The sequence below is a fragment of the Nicotiana tomentosiformis genome, chromosome 1 (genome assembly GCF_000390325.3).
Source record: "Nicotiana tomentosiformis chromosome 1, ASM39032v3, whole genome shotgun sequence".
NCBI classification, from domain to species: domain Eukaryota; kingdom Viridiplantae; phylum Streptophyta; class Magnoliopsida; order Solanales; family Solanaceae; genus Nicotiana; species Nicotiana tomentosiformis.
In genome coordinates this window covers 36261593-36281205 of record NC_090812.1, presented here as the reverse complement: position 1 = coordinate 36281205, position 19613 = coordinate 36261593, and the positions used below count along the sequence as shown (strand labels likewise).

Sequence of the window (19613 nt, the reverse complement as noted above, 5' to 3'; positions counted from 1 at the left end):
AGTACATCGCGTATTTTACTCCCCCTGATGAAAACCTTGTTTCAAATATTTAAGTCTCCGCATTCCAATCTTGTATACCATCTTCTTAAAAGTTGAAGTTGGTAAAGATTTAGTGAATAAATCTGCCGGATTGTCACTTGAACAGATTTGTTGCACATCAATGTCACCATTTTTCTTAAGATCATGTGTGTAGAATAATTTTGGTGAAATGTGCTTCGTTCTATCTCCTTTTATAAATCCTCTCTTCAATTGGGCTATGCATGCATCATTGTCTTCATATAAAATTGTGGGTCTTTTCTCACATTCCAAACCACATTTTTCTCGAATAAAATGAATTATTGATCTCAACCATACGCGTTCCCTATTTACTTCATGAATAGCTATTATTTCAGCATGATTTGAAGAAGTAGAAACAATAGATTGCTTTGTGGAGCGCCATGATATGATAGTACCTCCACATGTAAAAACGTACCCGGTTTGAAATCTAGCTTTATGGGGATCAGATAAATAACATGCATATGCATAACCAACAAGATCTGCACTATCTTTGTTAGCATAAAACAAACTCATATCAAGAATTCCCTTTAAATATCGCAATATATGCTTAATCACATTCCAATGTCTCCGTGTAGGAGAAGAACTATATTTTGCTAGTAAATTAACAGAAAATGCTATGTCAGGCCTTGTAGCATTAGCAAGATACATTAGTGCACCAATTGCATTGAGATAGGGCACTTCGGGACCAAGGAGTTCCTCATCCTCTCCTGGAGGTCGGAACAAATCTTTATTCACTTTAAGTGATCGAACAACCATTGGTGTACTCAATGGGTGCGCTTGTCCTTGTAAAAGTGTTTTAAGACCCTTTTTATATAGGCAGATTGATGGATAAAGATCTCGTTTGCTAAATGTTTAATTTGCAGACCAAGACAAAGTTTCGTCTTTCCAAGATCTTTCATCTCAAATTTTTTCTTAAGATATTCAATTGTCTTTTGGAGATCTTTTGAAGTTCCAACAAGATTTATGTCATCAACATAAACAACAAGTATAACAAAATTCTGAATCCATTTTCTTTATAAAAATACATGGACAAATAACATCATTTATGTAACCCTCTTTCAGCAAATATTCACTGAGGTGATTATACCACATGCGCCCAGATTGCTTTGAAGAAGTAGCAACAATAAATTACTTTGTGGAGCGCCATGCTATGATAGTACCTCCACATATAAAAACGTACCCGGTTTGAGATCTAGCTTTATGGGGATCAGATAAATAACTTGCATCTGCATAACCAACAGTTAGCATAAAACAAACCCATATCAAGAGTTCCCTTTAAAAATCGCAATATATGCTTAATCTCGTTCCAATGTCTTCGTGTAGGAGAAGAACTATATCTTACTAGTAAATTAACAGAAAATGTTATGTCAGGCCTTGTAGCATTAGCAAGATACATTAGTGCACCAATTGCACTGAGATAGAGTACTTCAGGACCAAGGAGTTCCTCATCTTCTTCGGGAGGTCGGAACAAATCTGTATTCACTTCAAGTGATCGAACAACCATTGGTGTACTCAATGAGTGCGCTTTGTCCATGTAAAAGCGTTTTAAGACCCTTTTTGTATAGGCATATTGATGGATAAAGATCTCGTTTGCTAAATATTCAATTTGCAGACCAAGACAAAGTTTTGTCTTTTCAAGATCTTTCATCTCAAAATTCTTTCTTAGGATATTTAATTGCCTTTTGGAGCTTTTCTAAAGTTCCAACAAGATTTATGTCATCAACATAAACAACAAGTATAACAAATTCTGAAGTTATTTTCTTTATAAAAATACATGGACAAATAACATCATTTATGTAACCCTCTTTCAGCAAATATTCACTGAGGCGATTATACCACATGCGCCCAGATTACTTTAAACCGTACAAAAATCTTTATAATCTGATTGAGTACATTTCCCGAGATTTTGAATATGCTTCAGGCATTTTAAATCCTTCAGGGATTTTCATGTAAATTTCATTATCAAGTGACCCGTACAGATAAGCTGTAACCACATCCATTAAATGTATTTCAAGCCTTTCACGTAAGGCTAAACTAATGAGATATCGAAATGTTATGGCATCCATAACTGGTGAATATGTTTCTTCATAATCGACTCCAGGTCGTTGTGAGAATCCTTGTGCAACAAGGCGAGCCTTGTATCTTTCAACTTCATTTTTATCATTCCTTTTTCGCACAAAACCCCATTTATGACCAACTGGCTTTATACCAGGAGGTGTTTGGACTACTGGTCCAAAGACCTCTCTTTTAGCAAGTGACTTCAATTCTGATTGAATTGACTCTTGCCATTTTGGCCAATCAAATCTTTGTCGACATTTTTCGACAGATCGGGGTTCAAGATTCTCACTATCTTGCATAATGTTAAGTGCAACATTATATGCAAAAATATTATCCACCACTATTTTAGATCGATTTAAATTAATTCCATCACCAGTAGAACTTATTAAAAGTTCCTCACTCACTTGAGTATCGGGTTCATTGATTTCTTCAGGAATCTCAGAACTAATCAGATCTTGGGTCTCTTCAGGAGATCCCTTCATAATATTATTTTGATCATTTGTCGATTTTCTTTTTCTAGGATTTCGATACTTAGAACCCAAAGGTCTACCACACTTCAGGCGTGCTTTAGGTTCACTAGCTCTCATGCTAGTAGATGGTCCTGTTGGGACATCAATTCGGATAGGTACATTCTCTGTAGGGATATGCGACTTAGTTATCCTTTTCAAATCAGTAAATGCGTCTTGCATTTGATTTGCTATATTTTATAAATGGATAATCTTTTGGACCTCCTTATTACATGTAGGGGTACGTGGATCAAAGTGAGATAATGATGAAACTTTTCACACAATTTATCTTTTGATTTCCTTTTTCTCTGCCCCTAATTATGGGAAATTTGTTTCATCAAATCGACAATCTGCAAATCGAGCAGTAAATAAATCTCCCGCCAATGGTTCAAGATAGCGAATAATAGAGGGTGATTAAAACCCAATATATATTCCTAACCTTCTTTGGGGGCCCATCTTACTGCGCTGTGGTGGTGTTACTGGCACATATACAGCACATCCAAAAATTTGTAGATGAGCAATATTTGGTTCATGACCAAAAACTAATTATGACGGAGAATATTTATTATAATGTGTTGGTCTGAGACGGATAAGTGATGCTGCGTGCAAGAAAGCATGACCCCAAACAATAGTGGGCAATTTTGTTTTCATAAGTAGTGGTCTTGCTATCAATTGCAGCCGTTTAATAAATGAATCTGCAAGGCCATTTTGAGTATGAACATAAGCTACATGATGTTCAACTTTTATTCCAACTGATAGGCAATAATTATCAAAAACTTGAGATGAGAATTCTCCAGCATTATCAAGGCGAATAACCTTTATAGGATAATCTGGGAATTGTACCTTTAATCGAATTATTTGGGCTAATAACTTTGCAAACGCGAGGTTGCGAGATGATAGTAGGCACATATGAGACCATATTGAAGATGCATCTATTAGGACCATAAAATATCTAAACAGCCCACTTGGTGGGTGAATAGGTCCACATATGACCCCATGTATACGTTCTAAAAAGGCAGGGGACTCAATGCCAACCTTATTGGTGATAGTCTAGTGATCATTCCTTGATAACAAGCATCACAAAAAAAAATCATCATTTGTAAGAATCTTCAGGTTCTTTAATGGATGCCCACTCAAATTTTCAGTAATTCGTCTCATCATTATTGATTCAGGATGGCCCAAACGACTATGCCAAAGCACAAAAGTATTTGAATCAGTAAACTTTTGGTTTACGATAGAGTGTGCTTCAACTGTACTAATCTTTGAATAGTATAAACCAGAAGATAAAGTTGGTAACTTTTCTACAATGCATTTCTAGCCAGAAATATTCTTTGTAATACAAAGATATTCCACGTTTATTTCATCTATTGTCTCAACATGATACTCATTTCGGCGGATATCTATAAAACTCAACAAGTTTCTTCGGGACTTGGAGGAGAACAATGCATTATCGATAATAAGTTTTGTTCCCTTAGACAGAAATACAGTGGCTCTTCCGGAGCCTTCAATCAAACTTATATTACCAGAAATCTTGGAAACATTTGCTTTTTCCTTATGCAAATAAGAAAAGTATTTCTGATCTTTGAATATGGCATGAGTTGTTCCATTATCAATTACACAAATATCTTCATGATTGGTCTTTGATCCAAACATAATTTGAGGATTATCCATATTCTTCAAAATGACATAAACAAAATTAATATGATAGTAAACATTATTTTCAAAGCATAACTTTTATTTATGTACAACAATTACATAACCATACTATCTACTACAAACAACAAAAATTAAAATATTTACATTTCTACATATTACTACCAATCACATGACTTGTTTCTCTTTCTGGGAGTGCAAAATAATCAGCTACATCCAAATGCATGAAGTCTTAATTATCTTCAGAAATAAAATTTGCTTCAACATTTTTCTCTGTCTTCTTTAGGGAGGCTTGATACAGCTCAACCAGGTGCTTGGGCGTACGACATGTACGTGACCAGTGCTCTTTTCCTCCACATCTATAACATGCATTTTCTGGCTTTGCTGCTTGCACCGCTTCATGCTTTTGTTCCTTCATTTTCCACTGCCGGTGGTAAGGATGGTTCTTTGGTGCATTGTTATTACCACGATTAGAGTTTCCTCCCCGGCCACGACCATGACCACGACTGGGGCCACGTCCTCTTCTACGCTTAGCTTGGTGGAAGTTCGTCTCATTCACTTCAGGGAATGGACAAGAACTAGTAGGTCGACTTTCATGGTTTTTCATTAATAGCCCATTATGTTGCTCGGCTACAAGAAGATGTGAGATAAGTTGAGAATACTTTTTGAATCCCATCTCTCGATATTGCTGCTGCAGGAGCATATTCGAGGCATGAAAGTGGTAAAATTTTTCTCCAACATATCATGATCAGTAATATTGTCACCACATAGTTTCAATTGGAAAATAATTCTGAACATAGCAGAATTATACTCACTGATAGATTTAAAATCTTGTAGCCTTAGATGAGTCCAATCATAATGTGCCCGTGGAAGAACGACCATCTTCAGGTGGTCATATCTATCTTTTAAATTATTCCACAGTATGACTGGATCTTTAACAGTAGGATATTTCATTTTCAGGCCCTCATCAAGGTGATGGCGTAGGAATATCATTGCTTTGGCACGATCTTGGTTTGATGCCTGATTTTTATCTTTGATGATGTCTGCTAGACCCATCGCATCAAGATGAATTTCGGCATCAAGCACCCAAGACATGTATCTTTTGCCCGATATATCCAGGGCTACAAACTCAAGTTTAGAAAGATTTGACATTATTTAGAAAAAGAAAGTTCGTACCTCTGATACTTTCAAAGTATTTTCTTGAGATGGCAGAGTCTCGTGCTGATAACGTGTTATTAAATAAAGATAGTAAAGTAAAGACAAGTATAGAGAGAAACTGATATATTATTCAAACTTCAAACTTATGTACATAATGAACTGCATTCTCCTTTATTTATAGAAGAAAAGAAACTGCTGTGTAAGCTGCTACTCTAAGATGTTGTGCCAGATATAGATAATCTTCTACCATGAGTAATATATATCCATAACGGAGTACCGAAAAGATAAGCTTCTTCAGGAGGCTTATTTCTAATAGAGTACTAAATACATAAACATATTTACGGCGCAATCTCATATGGATAAGTTTCTTCAGGAATCTTATTTATAACGGAGTACTAAATGAACATCCATAATATAATATATAATATATATAATATATTTATAATACGACAGGCTTCTAAACTCGATACTATTTTGAAGAGGAATTAAAAAAAAACACAAAAAGGAAAACAGGAGAAAGCGAAAAGTATGACAGGGGGACCCACGTCTATTGTAAAATAGCTGGAATCAGTATGTATCTCTTCACCCTTTTAGATTAGAAGCGGAAACTTCCTTTTCCCTTTTCCAGTTCCATTTTGTTTTAGTATTCTCTACGAACCCTACTACTGTAACTTTTAACTTCCCATAGAAGTTTTCATGCTTCCAAAATCTCAGTTTTCAAACAAAATTCTCTGTTTCGGCACTCTTGTTGACTGCTATTATACTCTAAATTCTGACTTCCCCCCCTCCCCCTCTCTGTACTGTATTAACTGTTAAATATTTGTCTTTTTTTGGTTTGTATGTATGTTGGTGAAGCAATATGGGTGTACTGGAAAAGATATCGGAAGCATTGCATAACAACGAGGAGAAAACGGTGGAGTTAAGGCAAAAAATATTTAATTTAGTTTCAGAATGGGGAACTTTTGAGAAGGACTTAGAATTGTCCAGCAAGTGTTTGAAGGAATGCTTCAATGAGATGGAATCATCGGAGATGCATTTAGGATCAGTTCAAGAATCAGCGGCGGAGAGCTTGAAGGAACTCAATGCTATTAGGGAATCAGTTGAACGAAAACGCGAAGAAGTTGAGAGGAAAGAGGAGGAATTGGAATCGAAGTGGAAGGATTTGAGTTTGGCACGAAAAGGGTTTGCTGAGACTGTGAAGTTAAGGGAGGAGAAGCTGAATGATCAGGAGAAGGTGGTGGAAAGGCTTTGGGATGAGGTTGAATTCGAGCGGAAACAAACAGGCGATGTGGAGGAAAAATTAATTGAAATTAGGTTGAAAGAGAAGGATTTGAATAGGATTCAGAGTTGGATTCACCATGAAACACATGCTCTTGAGTTGAAAGATCAAGAATTGGCTGAAAGGATGGAAGAAATTCAAGTCAAGGAACATAATTTGCAGTCCATGAAGAAGGAACTTGAGGATAGAGAAATGGGGTTGGAATCTTTAAATAAAGAGCTGGTGATAAAGGAATGTAAGTTGGATAATGTGAAGAAAGAACTGAGGGTGAAGGAGAATAACTTGGATTATGTGAAAAAGGAACTAAGGGAGAATGAAAATAACTTGCAATCTGTGAAAAAGGAACTAAGGGAGAATGAAAATAACTTGGAACCTCTGAAGAAGGCTCTTGCTGTTAAGGAAAGTAGGTTGGATGGTGTGATGAAAGAAGTAAGACTGAAGGAAAGTAAATTGGAGATAATGAAGAAAGAACTTAGAGAAAAGGAAAATAACTTGGAATCTATGAACAAGGAACTTGCTGTCAAGGAAAATAGGTTGGATAGTATGCAGAAAGAAGTAAGAGGTGAGGAAAGTAAATTGGAGATTTTGAAGAAAGAACTTGGAGAAAAGGAAAATAACGTGGAATCTGTGAACAAGGAACTTGCTGTTAGGGAAAACAGGTTGGAAGGTGTGAAGAAAGTATTAAGAGTGAAGGAAAGTAACTTAGACTATTTGGAGAAGGAACTTAGAGAAAATGAAAAAAAATTGGTACATGCAAAAAAGGAACTAAGGGAGAAGGAAACTAACTTGGATTCTTTGAAGAAGGAACTTACTTATAAGGAAAACATGTTGGATAGTATGAAGAAAGAACTGCGATTGAAGGGAAGTAACTTAGATATTGTGATGAAGGAACTTAAAGAGAAGGAAAAAAATTTAGATTTTGTTAAAAAGGATCTAAGGGAGGAGGAAATTAATGTGGATGCGGTGAAGAAGGAACTTTCTGTCAAGGAAAATATGTTGGATAATATGAAGAAAGAATTGGGATTGAAGGAAAGTAACTTAGATATTGTGATGAAGGAACTTAAAGAAAAGGAAAAAAACTTGGATTTTGTCAAAAAGGAGCTGAGGGAGAAGGAGAATGAATTCGAGTCAGTGAAGAAGGAATTCAAAGCTGAAGCAGATAACTTGATTGCTCTTAGGAAGCAACTTGAATCTAAGGAGGACTTCTTGTCCTCAATGAAGAAGGAACTTGAGCACAAGGAGAAATTTCATGATGTAATGAAGAAGAAACTTGAACTCCACGAGGAACACTTGAAGTCATTCAACGAGAGACTGAATTTGAGGGAGAGAGAGCTTGATTCATTTCAAGAAGCATATAAGCAGCGGTTTGAAGAACTTAATTCAAAGGAGAAGAAACTGGATTCAGTAGAGGAATTTGCAAAAAAAAACTATGAGGGCTTTCAATCAGAAAAGAAAATATTCCTGGCAGAGCAGGGACTTTTTGAGCAACGCATGAAAGAAGTTATACTTAGAGAGGAAAGGGTTAAGGATAGATTAGAAGAGCTTGAATCAAGGGAGAAACATTTTGAGGATAGGTGTAAAGAGCTCGGAGAGAAAGAGAAGCAGTTGAATGCTATTCCTAATGCGCACATAAAGTCAGAGCCTGCGGAAGAAGTAGCACTGGACAGGGTCAATGCTATTGTAGGTAATTCTACTGTTACAAGTTTTGTTGTGATAATGGATGGAAAGAGGTTGCAGATATTCTTAAATGAGCATGAGAAGGAGCTGGATTTGATGTCTGATGAGGTTTTTAAGGCTCTTCAGATGTCTCCTGACCCTGCACAACTGGTTCTTGATGCAATGGAAGGTTTCTATCCTCCCCATTTGAGAAAGGGAGAAACAGAGTTTGAGGGCAGTGTTGCCCGACGGAGCTGCATTCTGCTGTTAGAGCAGTTAATTAGGGTTTCACCAGAGATTCGGGGTTTTGTGAGGGGAGTAGCAAGAAATATTGCAAGGGATTGGAAGGTTAAGATGAAGGTGACAAAAGGGAACCAAGACGAGATCTTGGGGTTCTTGTATCTTTTGGCTGCGTACAATTTGGCTTCTTCCTTTAAGGTAGATGATCTTATGATCCTGCTGGAGATTGTTGCTAAGCATGACAAATTTGCAGAATTATGTGGTTCTCTTGGTATGAAACAGAACTTACCTGGTAAGTATGTTGGTATTTAACTATTTACTAGCATCCATCTACCACTTCAAAGGACACATCAGAAACGATTCCTGCCATAGTTTGCTAATATGCTTCCAGGCTCCAACACCATATGATGCTGAATTCACTTTAGTGCTCCAGTGACATCGCTCAACCTGCTTTGCTTTGATAATTTCCTTCCAGCGTGCTCCTTGTTCATCACCATATCTCCATAGCCATTTCATAAGAAGGCTTTTAGGTTTCTTTGACAAGAGTAAGAATCTATTGGAATCAAAACATCACAAAGATTGTGCTTGTGAAAAAGCTATAGAATTCGTGCATCAGGTTGATAATGTCATCTGCATCTTGTACAAGGACCTGATTACATAAAAATTACAACAACAACATACCCAGTGTAGTCCCACAAGTAGGCTTTGGGGAGGATCGAGTGTATGCATACCTTACCCCTCCTTTAAGAAGGCATAAAAGCTGTTTCCGGTAGCCCCTCAGCTCAGTAAGGGAAAGGGGAGAGGCAAAATAAGCAAATCGATCTGACAACCGAAGCGAAAATTCAAAACTAGCACTAGGTAATGCAAGTAGAAAACCGAAGCAAAAAACAAGTAGTAACAGAAATATAGGAATACAAAAATACTCAAAAGACATTAAGTGGTGTGTCAAAGCCACTGTTACAAACAAGGACTACACTGGGTTACCTAACCCTTTACCTTTTTTCTCAACCTCCACACTTTCTTATCCATGGTCATGTCCTTAGTAAGCTGGAGCTACACCATATCTTGCCTAATCACCTTTTCCTAATACTTTTTCGGCTTGCCTATACCTCTTCGTTGGCCCTCTAATGCTAGCTTCTCACACCTCCTCACCGGAGCATCAATGCCTCTCCTCTTCACATACTCGAACTATCTAAGTCTCGCCTCCCACATCTTTTCCTCCATATGGGTCACACCCACCTTGTCCCCGATAACTTCATTTCTAATTCTATCTAACCTGGTATGCTCGCTCATCCATCTCAACCACCTTCATCTTCTAGACATGTGAGTTCTTGACTGGCCAACACTCCTCCCCATATAACATAGTCGGTCTGGCTACTGCTCTATAAAACTTATCTTTAAGTTTTGGTGACACATTCTTATCACATAGAACACTGGAAGCGAGCCTCTATTTCATCCATCCCGTCCCAATCCGGTGTGTGACATCCTTGTCGATCTCCCCATTCCCTTGTATAATAGACCCAAGGTACTTGAAACTTTCTCTCATAGGGATGACTTGTGAATCAAGCCTCACATCCACTTCTTGAGTCGCGCCACTAAACTTGCACTCCAAGTATTCTATTTTGGTCCTTCTCAACTTGAAACCTTTAGACTCCTGGGTCTGTCTCCAAATCTCTAACCTATCGTTAACACCATATCGCGTCTCGTCTATCAGTACAATATCATCTGCAAATAACATGCACCATGACACCTCCCCTTGAATGTGACGCGTCAGCGCGTCGATCGCCACGGCAAACAGAAATGGGCTGAGGCCTGACCCCTGATGCAACCCATCACAATCGGGAAGTGTTTTGAGTTCCCTCTCACTGTGCTCACTTGAGTCTTAGCAGCAACGTACATGTCCTTAATAGTCCTTATGTATGCAATAGGAATGCCTCTAGCCTCCAAACATCTCCACATCACCTCCCTGGACACTTTATCGTAAGCCTTTTCTAAGTCGATGAACACTATATGTAAATTCCTTTTTCTCTCTATACTGCTCCATGAACCTCCTAATAAGGTGAATAGCTTCTGTAAGTCTGCCATCTCTGTTGAATTAGTGCGTCGTTCAACAACACTCTATCTTTCTCATCCTTGACACACTTCACTTGGTCCAGGTCACAGGTCTTCTTTTCTCGAACCTTGGCTAGCCTGTACAACTTCTTGTTCCCTCCCTTGCCTCCAAGTTCTTTATACAGACGCTCAAACGCTGCAGTCTTAGCTGCAGTAACTGCTAACTTAGCTTACTTTTTGGCCACCTTATACCGCTCCTTGTTCGTCCTCTTCTCCTCCTCGTCCACGCTCTCCAACAGCTTCAAATAAGTTGCTTTCTTGGCTTCCACTTTACCTTGGACCTCAGTGCTCCACCACCAGTCCGTTTTGCGGCCATTAGATAGGCCTTTCGAGACCCCCAATACCTCCCTAGCAGCTTCCCTAATGCAATTCGTAGTCGCTGTCTACATACCACTCACGTCCCACTACCCCATAGCTAGCAACTTATCCCTCAACTACTGTGTCAGAGCTCCCTACTTGATCCTAGGAAGACCATACGCAACCCTATTTCTTTGCTTCCTCATAATCTCCAAATCCACGACCAGGAGCCTATACTGGGTCGTGAGGTTCTCACTCAGGATGACTTTGCAGTCCGCGCACGCACAGGCTTTTATCAGATTTTCTGAAGAGTAGATAGTCAATCTGAGTCTTGGCTGCCGAACTCTGAAAAGTAACCAAATGCTCCTCCTTTTTCAGGAAACTCGAGTTAGCTATCACCAAATCAAACGCCTTTGCAAAATTCAATAGCGAAGTTCCTCCTCCGTTCCTAACTCCGAAACCAAAGCCTCCATGCACGTCATCGTAACCTTTAAATGCTGCCCCAATGTGGCCATTGAAATCTCCTCCTATGAAAAGCTTCTCAGTGTGCGGGATACCACGCACAACCTCATGGAAGTCCTCCCAGAAGCACCTCTTAACCTCCTCGTCCAAGCCCACTTGGGGCGTGTATGCACTAATCACATTTAAAGTAAAACCCCCAACGACTAGCTTAATGCTCATCAACCTGTCGCTCACCCTCCTATCCTCCACCACTAACTCTCGGAGATCCCTATCAACCAAAATGCCTACCCCATTCTTGCCCCCACGCGACCAGAGTATCATAATTTAATCCCGTCTACATCCCGTGCCTTATCTCCCACCCGTCTTGTCTCCCGGAGACGAGCTATATCGATCTTCCTCTTATGGAGAATCTTCGCTAACTCAATAGACTTCCCCGTCAAGGTCCATATGTTTCAATACCTAACTCTCAGCCTGGAAGCACCCTTACCACCCATGCTCCCACCCCCGAGGACATAACCTTACCCAACTCTCTTCCTCTTTTTAATTACAGGTTTTGTCCAGAATCTTCTAACCCAGCAGCGACATCTTGAAGCTATTAGATATGCTTATGCATTTGAACTTGTGGACCAGTTCCCACCCACAGCCATTCTGAAAAATTACATGGAATATGTTGAACGTAATTATGTGAATGTCTGCGAGAAAGAGACCTGCTCATTCGAAGAAAAGGTATTATGCCACTTCTGTTGCCAATGTTCTAATCTCCTCCTTTAAGACTCATTTTTATAATGTTTTATTTAACATTTTGCAAATAGATTGAGGCCATTGAACAACGGGTTGCTTCTATTAGAGCTGTTATCAGATGTATTCTGAATTACAAACTTCAATCTAAATATCCGATAGAACACCTTGAAGAATGTATAGAAATGCTTACAAGGCAGAAGGAAGATCAAGCTGCATTATGTGTCATTTATGAGGCTAAAACGCCAGAGCAAGCGAATGTGAATCAGTTGGGTTCTACTAATCCATCTAGTCCCACAGGCACCAAGTCCCTCAATTCCGCATCATTCTCTGCTAGAACCCCCTCGTGCACTTTAGATCATTCCAATGCTATGCCCATTATCCTTATGAACATGAGTGGAGAGGATTTGCAGAATTTCTTAAACAAACATTTGAAGGAGCACAAGTTGTTGCGGAGTGAAGTCTTTAGTGCTCTTCTAATGTCACTGGACTCGGGGATGCTTGTGTTGGAAGCACTGGTAGGGTTTTATCCTCCAGACTATCAGAAAGAAGAGATTGAATTTAATCGTAATATTATCAGGCAGAGTTGCATCCTTTTATTAGAACAATTCATGGAACTTTCGCCGGGGATTAAACCAGAGGCTAAATTAGAAGCAAGCAAGCTTGCATTTGCCTGGAAAGCAAAGATGATGGGTGAAATGGAAAACCATTTGGCAATCTTGGGTTTTCTTCTTCTTGTAGGTAGCTACAGATTGGCATCTGCCTTCGATAAAGATGAACTTGAGAGTTTGTATCACAAGGTATCACCGCATGTGAATACATCTGAAATCTGTCACGCCCTTGGTATTTCAGATAATACTTCAAGTAAGTAATCAGATCTAAGAATTTTGTATATGGTATTGTCAAATTTTTTCCTAGAGTTTGTGTTAATATTGGCTTTCCAGGAAGTGATGATCTTCCTTCCATAGAAGAATCGAAGAGACACAAGGCTCAATGCTGTACAGATGAATCTATTTGCAACAACACGGATATGAAATGCGAAGGACATGATGTAATCTGCAATTGTGCTTCAAGTTTACATCGTACATTAGATCCTGCTTTGCTTGTACTGGATGCTTTCCGGAGTTGTCATCCCACAAAATTAGGGAGGTGTGAAAACTTCCCATCAGTTATGCGGAGCTTCTCTGATCTGTTGGACCAGCTGAGAGAAGTTTCTCCAGAAATTAAACCTCATGTTAAAGTGGGGGCTATTGCGTTTGCAGTTGATTGGTATTCTACATTGATCGGGTCCCAGCTAAATATATCCGAGTTCTTGGCATTTGTGCAGCTTTTAGCTATTTATAAAATAATAGACTCTTTCCATTCAGATGCACTTTTTGGTCTTTTGGAGAAAGTTCAACCAACTGAAAGGGTTGTTACTTTGTTCAAAATCCTTGGGTTGATAGATAAGATCCGATGTATGTTCCTCTCTCTTTCTATTGCTTGTTTCACTTTGAAATGTACTCGCCTGTGTACACACACAGTCACTTCCTAATATGAATAATGTGCTGCACTGCTGCTTGTCATATGAAGGGTCACACATTTCTACCTGTGTTCATTTCTCATCTGTGATGGAATTTTGCTTGCTATTTTATAATATTATTGCCTTTTTAATTGGTTATTTAGATCCTGTTATTGTCCTTTGAGGTGACTGAATTTGTAGGATTCATCTTGTTGTTTTATATTATGCATACTACAAAAAAAAAGGAATAATTTGATCAGACATTCTATGACTAGCATTCATTTTTTATGATGATTTTTTCCCGTTGTAGAAATTGGTTTTACTTTTTCCAAGGAACATATGGAATTACTCCTTGGCGACCGTGATCCTGGCATTCGATAGGTCTATGCTATTAGCCGAAATAACCCTATCTATGAGAGCCTTCTCACATAGTTTATAAAGCAGCAGAGTTGAGACAGGTTGACTGCTAGCTTAAAACTAATCGATTTAGGATGAATCAACAGTCATAAAAGGTTGCACAACCACATTTGACAAAAGGTGAAAGTAGCACACATAGGGGATACAATAAGAGAAGTTCGCTTGCGATAATTTAGTCATATCCTATGTAGATCTTGAGATGTACTGGTCTGCAGGTGTGTAACCATGGTGATTCAAGGTGTTAAGGGAGCAAGGTAGACCTTAAATCACACGGAAGAGGCTTATCTCGAAAGAACTATAATCTCTTCGGATCCATCCAAACTTAGCGGAAATTGGAGTATAATGAAAGAAAAGATCCATATAGCAATACCAATTAGTTGGGATTAAGGCTTGGTATTATTATTACGCTTACTCTAGGTCCAATATTAGGAGTTTATCTTGTTAGGATTTGTATGCCTGTAGAAAAGATAGAGAACGTCTAGTGTCAATGAACTTCAATTGTTAAATATTGTTTAAGACGAGTTTAAATAGAGTGACATGGATAGTGAGGATTTATATGGCGACCCCGACTAGTTTGATTGTGAGGCATAGGTGTTTTATGTTATTTGCTGAAAGAAAAGGTACCTGGTGATTGAATGCTTGAATAGCATCCTAGTCTTTTGAATTGTATCTCTTTGGCATTTTTGAAGAGGAGTTCTGATCTCATTTCTCAGAATAAAGTTGGTGAGAATTTTTGGAGCTGATAAACCTTTGTTTACTTTTCTTTTATTCTGTGATTTTTCCAAATCTTTCGATGTACAATATAACTAGAAAATGCATTCAGTTGAGTTATTTTGAGGGTGTGGTTTGATATTTGACATCATCAGCATTGGCTAAAATTCTTGTTCCTTTTAACGTGCAATTTCTATATCTGTGACCTGCTATTTGAACAAAAAATTAAGTTGTTACTGTAGCTGATGTTTCCATCTGACTCTTGTAATGGGCACTTCAGTTGACAGGGAACATTTTACACTACTCACTTCGTTTTTACTGACTATAACCAAAGACTGAACAGCCTTTGGATTTATCTGACTGATATTTTCTTTCCTTTTTTTTTTGTCTTTTTCGAGTTACAGGCTTCGTCCAAAATCTTATAAATAAAAAGCAGTGGATGGTGGCATTTACTTATGTCTATGAGTTTGATCTTGTTAACTTGGTTTCACCAGTGATGCTCCTGAGGGATTATGTTAGACACTCAGAAGAGATTGCCAAGCAAATACTTCATGCTGGAAATAGTTCTCATCGAGCCCAAGTATGTAGTCTTCTCTTCCTCTTTGGCAAATAACTTCATGATCATTTCTTCTGAAGTGCAAAATCAAGTTTGATCTATCTTTATCGCAGATGAAGGCTATAAGTTATGAAATAAATGCACTAAGAAATGCAGTTAGACATATTGTGGATCGTGGTCTTCAGTCGGAATATTCACCTTCTCAACTTCAAGAACAGATCGAAACACTTCAATTTCAGATGTCAAACTCGAGTCAATCAAGCTCAAATCGAAACTTTACTGCTAAGTTCCAACAAGTTAAAACAAATAAAGGAACTTGCAGACCTGCTCCAATTGCTCAAGTGCGAAAAGAGTTCATGAAGAAACGTTCTGCCCCAGCTGGTGACACTGATGTTATCCACAGGACTCGAAGAAAACAGAACTTTAAGCGCCATCGTCATTTATCCATGAGGAGATGAGTTGTATCAAGTGCTTTATTGACAATCCCTCACGGTTATGTTCTTTATGAGCACTGTGGGAGTGGTTTGTGGAGGAATATTTTGAGGGGGTGAGAAGAGTTTAGTGCTAATGTTTCTTTTGGGTTTTGGGGGGGGGGGGGGGGTACGTTTTTTGGGGGACTGGCGGTGTGGGGTTAACATTTTTGGGGCTTGCTTTTCTAAACATTTGTAGAACTTGCCAGTAGGAGGTAACAGTTCAACAAATCCGGAGGCTATAGGATGGACTTGCAAGATTGGAAGGTGTCAGAATTTCAAAGCCGCGTTAAATTACTTCACAAACAAAGCACATCACATGACTGCCACGATATTGGAGGGTGGGGAACCTTGGAGTGTTTTCTGTTTAACTCATGTTATGAGAATCTTTTGACTAGGGAGGAGGTAGCTTCTCGTTACATCTCAGTTTGGATCCCTAAGATATCGAAAAATGTGTGCCTTTTTACCTGGTTAGCCGCAAGAGGGATGATTTTGACAGCTGAGAATTTGAGGAAGAGGGAGATTACTTATGTTTGTTAGTGCTATATTGTAGGGGAGTCTCTTGCTAATTCTGGGATTGTTTGGTGTATCTCTGGTGATGCCAGTTACTGTAAGAAATGTTCAACTGGAAGATGGAGATGAAGACGTAAGGCGTGGGGGGTTAGTCCACTAGCACTCATGTGGGTTGTTTGGCGAGAAACATGAGAGTTGTTTTGAAGGGGTAGAAATTGATTTTGTATCATTGATAGTCTCTTATCCCTTTTTCTTGGTGCACCCATGAGGCTCGTTATATCGAGGAGTGGGTGTCATTTGTAAAAAAAATAACAATTTTTTGGTAGGTTTTCCACTTTTTGGTGTACGTCTTGTATATAGGTGTTTTTACCCAAACTTTCGCTTAAGTTATGTACCTTATAAAAAGTGCTCTGTTCAAGCATTTCCTGAGCTCACATCTTTAGATGCTTAGATTAGTACTGCACCAGTTCACTCAATAAAAGAATCTTCTCGGTCTTTGGAGAGCTGCCATACTGATGACGCATCAGCCTAAGGTGGAATGGTTGTTGATAGGTAATTATGTTCAAATGATTATAGGTTTTTGCTTACTAACCCTGACACCAGGCATGATCAAGGTACTGATCAACACAAGTAGAATAAGAGCTTGCTCGTGTATGAGATCTGAGACTAAGACCAATTTCACTTTGCTAATAAATTTCTAGGATTTCTTTTGCAACTGAGATGCATAAATTGAACTACTAAAAGAAAGTGTTCCCTTTACTAAATCCAAGTCTAGATAAGCGTCTCAAACTAGCTAAAGGGGACTGTTCTTTCACTTTATATACTGATGATCTGGTGGGAATAACACGAATAAGACGTGCAATTTTAAATGCCCTGTATATTAAAGGTTCCTTGTTTACCACAAAGCTCTATTCTTGATCAGAAACCATAACATGGTTACAAGGGTAACAATATACTCAATCCAGTTTCCATGAGGTTTTCTAGTTGCTGAGTGTTTGCACAATGGTGTTGTGCCATGGGTCGGAGAGTCAAAAGGTCCCTTTGCTACTACATTATGCTGCACAATGAATCCCAAAAATGCCAACATTGCCAATCTCCCTGCAAATTATCCACGTGAAAGTCAGTAACTTCACTATTATAGTGGATAAAAGTTACTCTAGTTTTGTGATACTAGTGTTACAATGGATAAAGTTTAGTGACGTGATATATAACAGGGTTGCAGTTGTTAAGGAACTTACCATTAGCAATTTCCTTTTTTTTTGGCCTCCGCAGTTGGTGCAAAGTTGAGTTTAATTCTTTGGATAATATCATCTCATACCCTCCTAATAATGGTATACTTGACAATCTTCTCATTGACCTTCTCTTTAAATTATCAAATAGATTTTTCCAATTAACATCTTGAATTAATTCTCCTGAAGATGATATCATCACTGGTGCTAATGCTGCTATTGTCTGAATCTGATGAATTCAATGTTCTAATACTCCTCTTGGTGATAATGATGATGAGTAATGATTATTATCTCTGTTGTTGTTGTTGTTGTTGTTATCTTCCGCCTTTTTCTCATTTTTTATCACCTTCTTTTTCTCCATTTTCTTGGTCACAAGCTGCAACTCTTCTGCCTACAAAATTCATAGGTAAAAGAAGAATTTATTGGCAAAAAGGTGTGTGTCATAAGTCAGCTGCACATGTTTGATGCTTGTGTGGAAACAAATCAATCTATTATACGTTTTTGCTACTAATTTTTCAGATGTTATCATGACGTGGATAAATACTTTGCCCAATTATACTTTGTCTCGTAGAAAAATGTGGATGCAGTGTTACCTCAAATGTCAGACACCATATATTCCCATTTTTGAAGGATGGGATACTTGGTAATTTGCTTGGACCTCAAAGTAGAGGTTGCCTAAGGACTTATGGCTTGAACCCACATCTGCCCAAGTTCAAGAATATTCCAGGATATCAAAGGTCATCGAATTGTGTTGATTGTCTAGACAGCTAGCAAGTGTATGCGATATTGACAATGATTTTTCACATGTAGGAATTTTCAAGAACTCAATTATTACTATTTTTGGTAAGGTATCAAGAATTCAATTATGACTTGTGCTGACTTATTTTCTTGGCATATCAGTGTTCTTTATGGAAAAAGTTTACTTGTCCTTTGGTAAAGTGAAACAATTGAGGAAGCTGAAGAGTAAGAGAAATGTGAGCAGTTCCTGAAAGAAGAGATTGTAGCTGGAGTCTGGAGATGTAGATGTTTTAGCATAACATGATTTTGAGTATGTAACCTAATGATTGTCTATGACTGATAATTTTATTCTGCTTTTTGTGATAGTTTCGGTATTCTCATTTTTTCTAGCTGCTTTACTTGCACTCGGAGTACAGTTCACCAAGTTACTTAGCAGGTGAGATATATTTTTTTATAATGGTATAAAGTCTAAGCAAGTGATATCTACTTTCTTTTTGGTTTTCACTTGGAAAATTTTAGATTTCTTTTTACAAGTGAAATACATGTTTAGATAGATACAACTTCAACTTCGTATACCTTTTTTCAACTTCAACTTCAACTTCAAACTCTTTTATTTCCATTTTAACAAAATATTATCCAAACACCTGTTTAATTTTAAACACATTTAATGGAATAAGGTGCTAAACTTCTGTACCACCTTAGTGATAGTCCTCTCAAGGTCGAAAAGAATCATTCTTTAACACGAAATGGTGGGTAGTCAAGTACGTATTCCTCATGCTTGTGATGTACTGCCAATTGACGGTAGTGGGATAAGGTGTGACATAGCGATTGCGATAGTGTCCTCCTTTGATCTGCATATCAATTCGGGTCGGGTCAGCAAAAAATATCAAATTTGATAAGTGTACATTTGGTATTTAGTTTGATCTTAACTTAATCTTTTGAGTGAATTTGATCTCAAAACACTATCTAGAAATTTGAACTTTACTTTGTTTTCTAAAATATTGTGGAGGCTTTTTCAGATAAAGTATATGTGCACACCACTAATAGTTGCAAACGTAATCACCAACAATCACGACTATTTATTCTTGATGATTGCACATTTTATGTTTTGAACAATTAGTTCTTTTTTTTTTTTTTTTTTTTTTTAACATATAGGGGGAAGGATAGGAAATGGCTGAGCGGATTACGAGACGGGGAATCGAACCCTCACCAATAAAAAAATTCAAGTAGTCAACCAACTTAACTATTAAAATTTCCTATAT

At 38.1% G+C, this 19613-nt stretch overlaps 1 protein-coding gene and 1 long non-coding RNA gene across 3 annotated transcripts; one reads left to right on the top strand and one right to left on the bottom strand.

Moving 5' to 3' along the window:
• The first annotated feature begins 6005 nt into the window (after positions 1 to 6005).
• On the top strand, positions 6006 to 16805 carry LOC104108777 (FRIGIDA-like protein 5). 2 transcript variants are annotated; one of them, XM_070181253.1, is made up of 6 exons: positions 6006 to 8899; positions 12029 to 12204; positions 12291 to 13080; positions 13185 to 13673; positions 15250 to 15425; positions 15515 to 16805. In XM_070181253.1, exons 1-6 carry the CDS (start codon positions 6292 to 6294, stop codon positions 15857 to 15859), a joined length of 4584 nt encoding a protein of 1527 aa, XP_070037354.1. In that variant the 5' UTR covers positions 6006 to 6291; the 3' UTR covers positions 15860 to 16805. The 2 variants fall into 2 exon arrangements, with proteins under 2 accessions (XP_070037354.1, XP_070037353.1); XM_070181252.1 differs by having other exon boundaries at positions 13161 to 13673.
• A 246-nt stretch (positions 16806 to 17051) lies between these two features.
• LOC104108775 (uncharacterized) lies at positions 17052 to 18392 on the bottom strand. The gene is made up of 2 exons (XR_011409467.1): positions 17623 to 18392; positions 17052 to 17482 (listed from the first exon to the last, which is right to left on the bottom strand). It is a non-coding gene; the product is annotated as an uncharacterized lncRNA (long non-coding RNA).
• Between the last annotated feature and the right edge of the window lie 1221 nt (positions 18393 to 19613).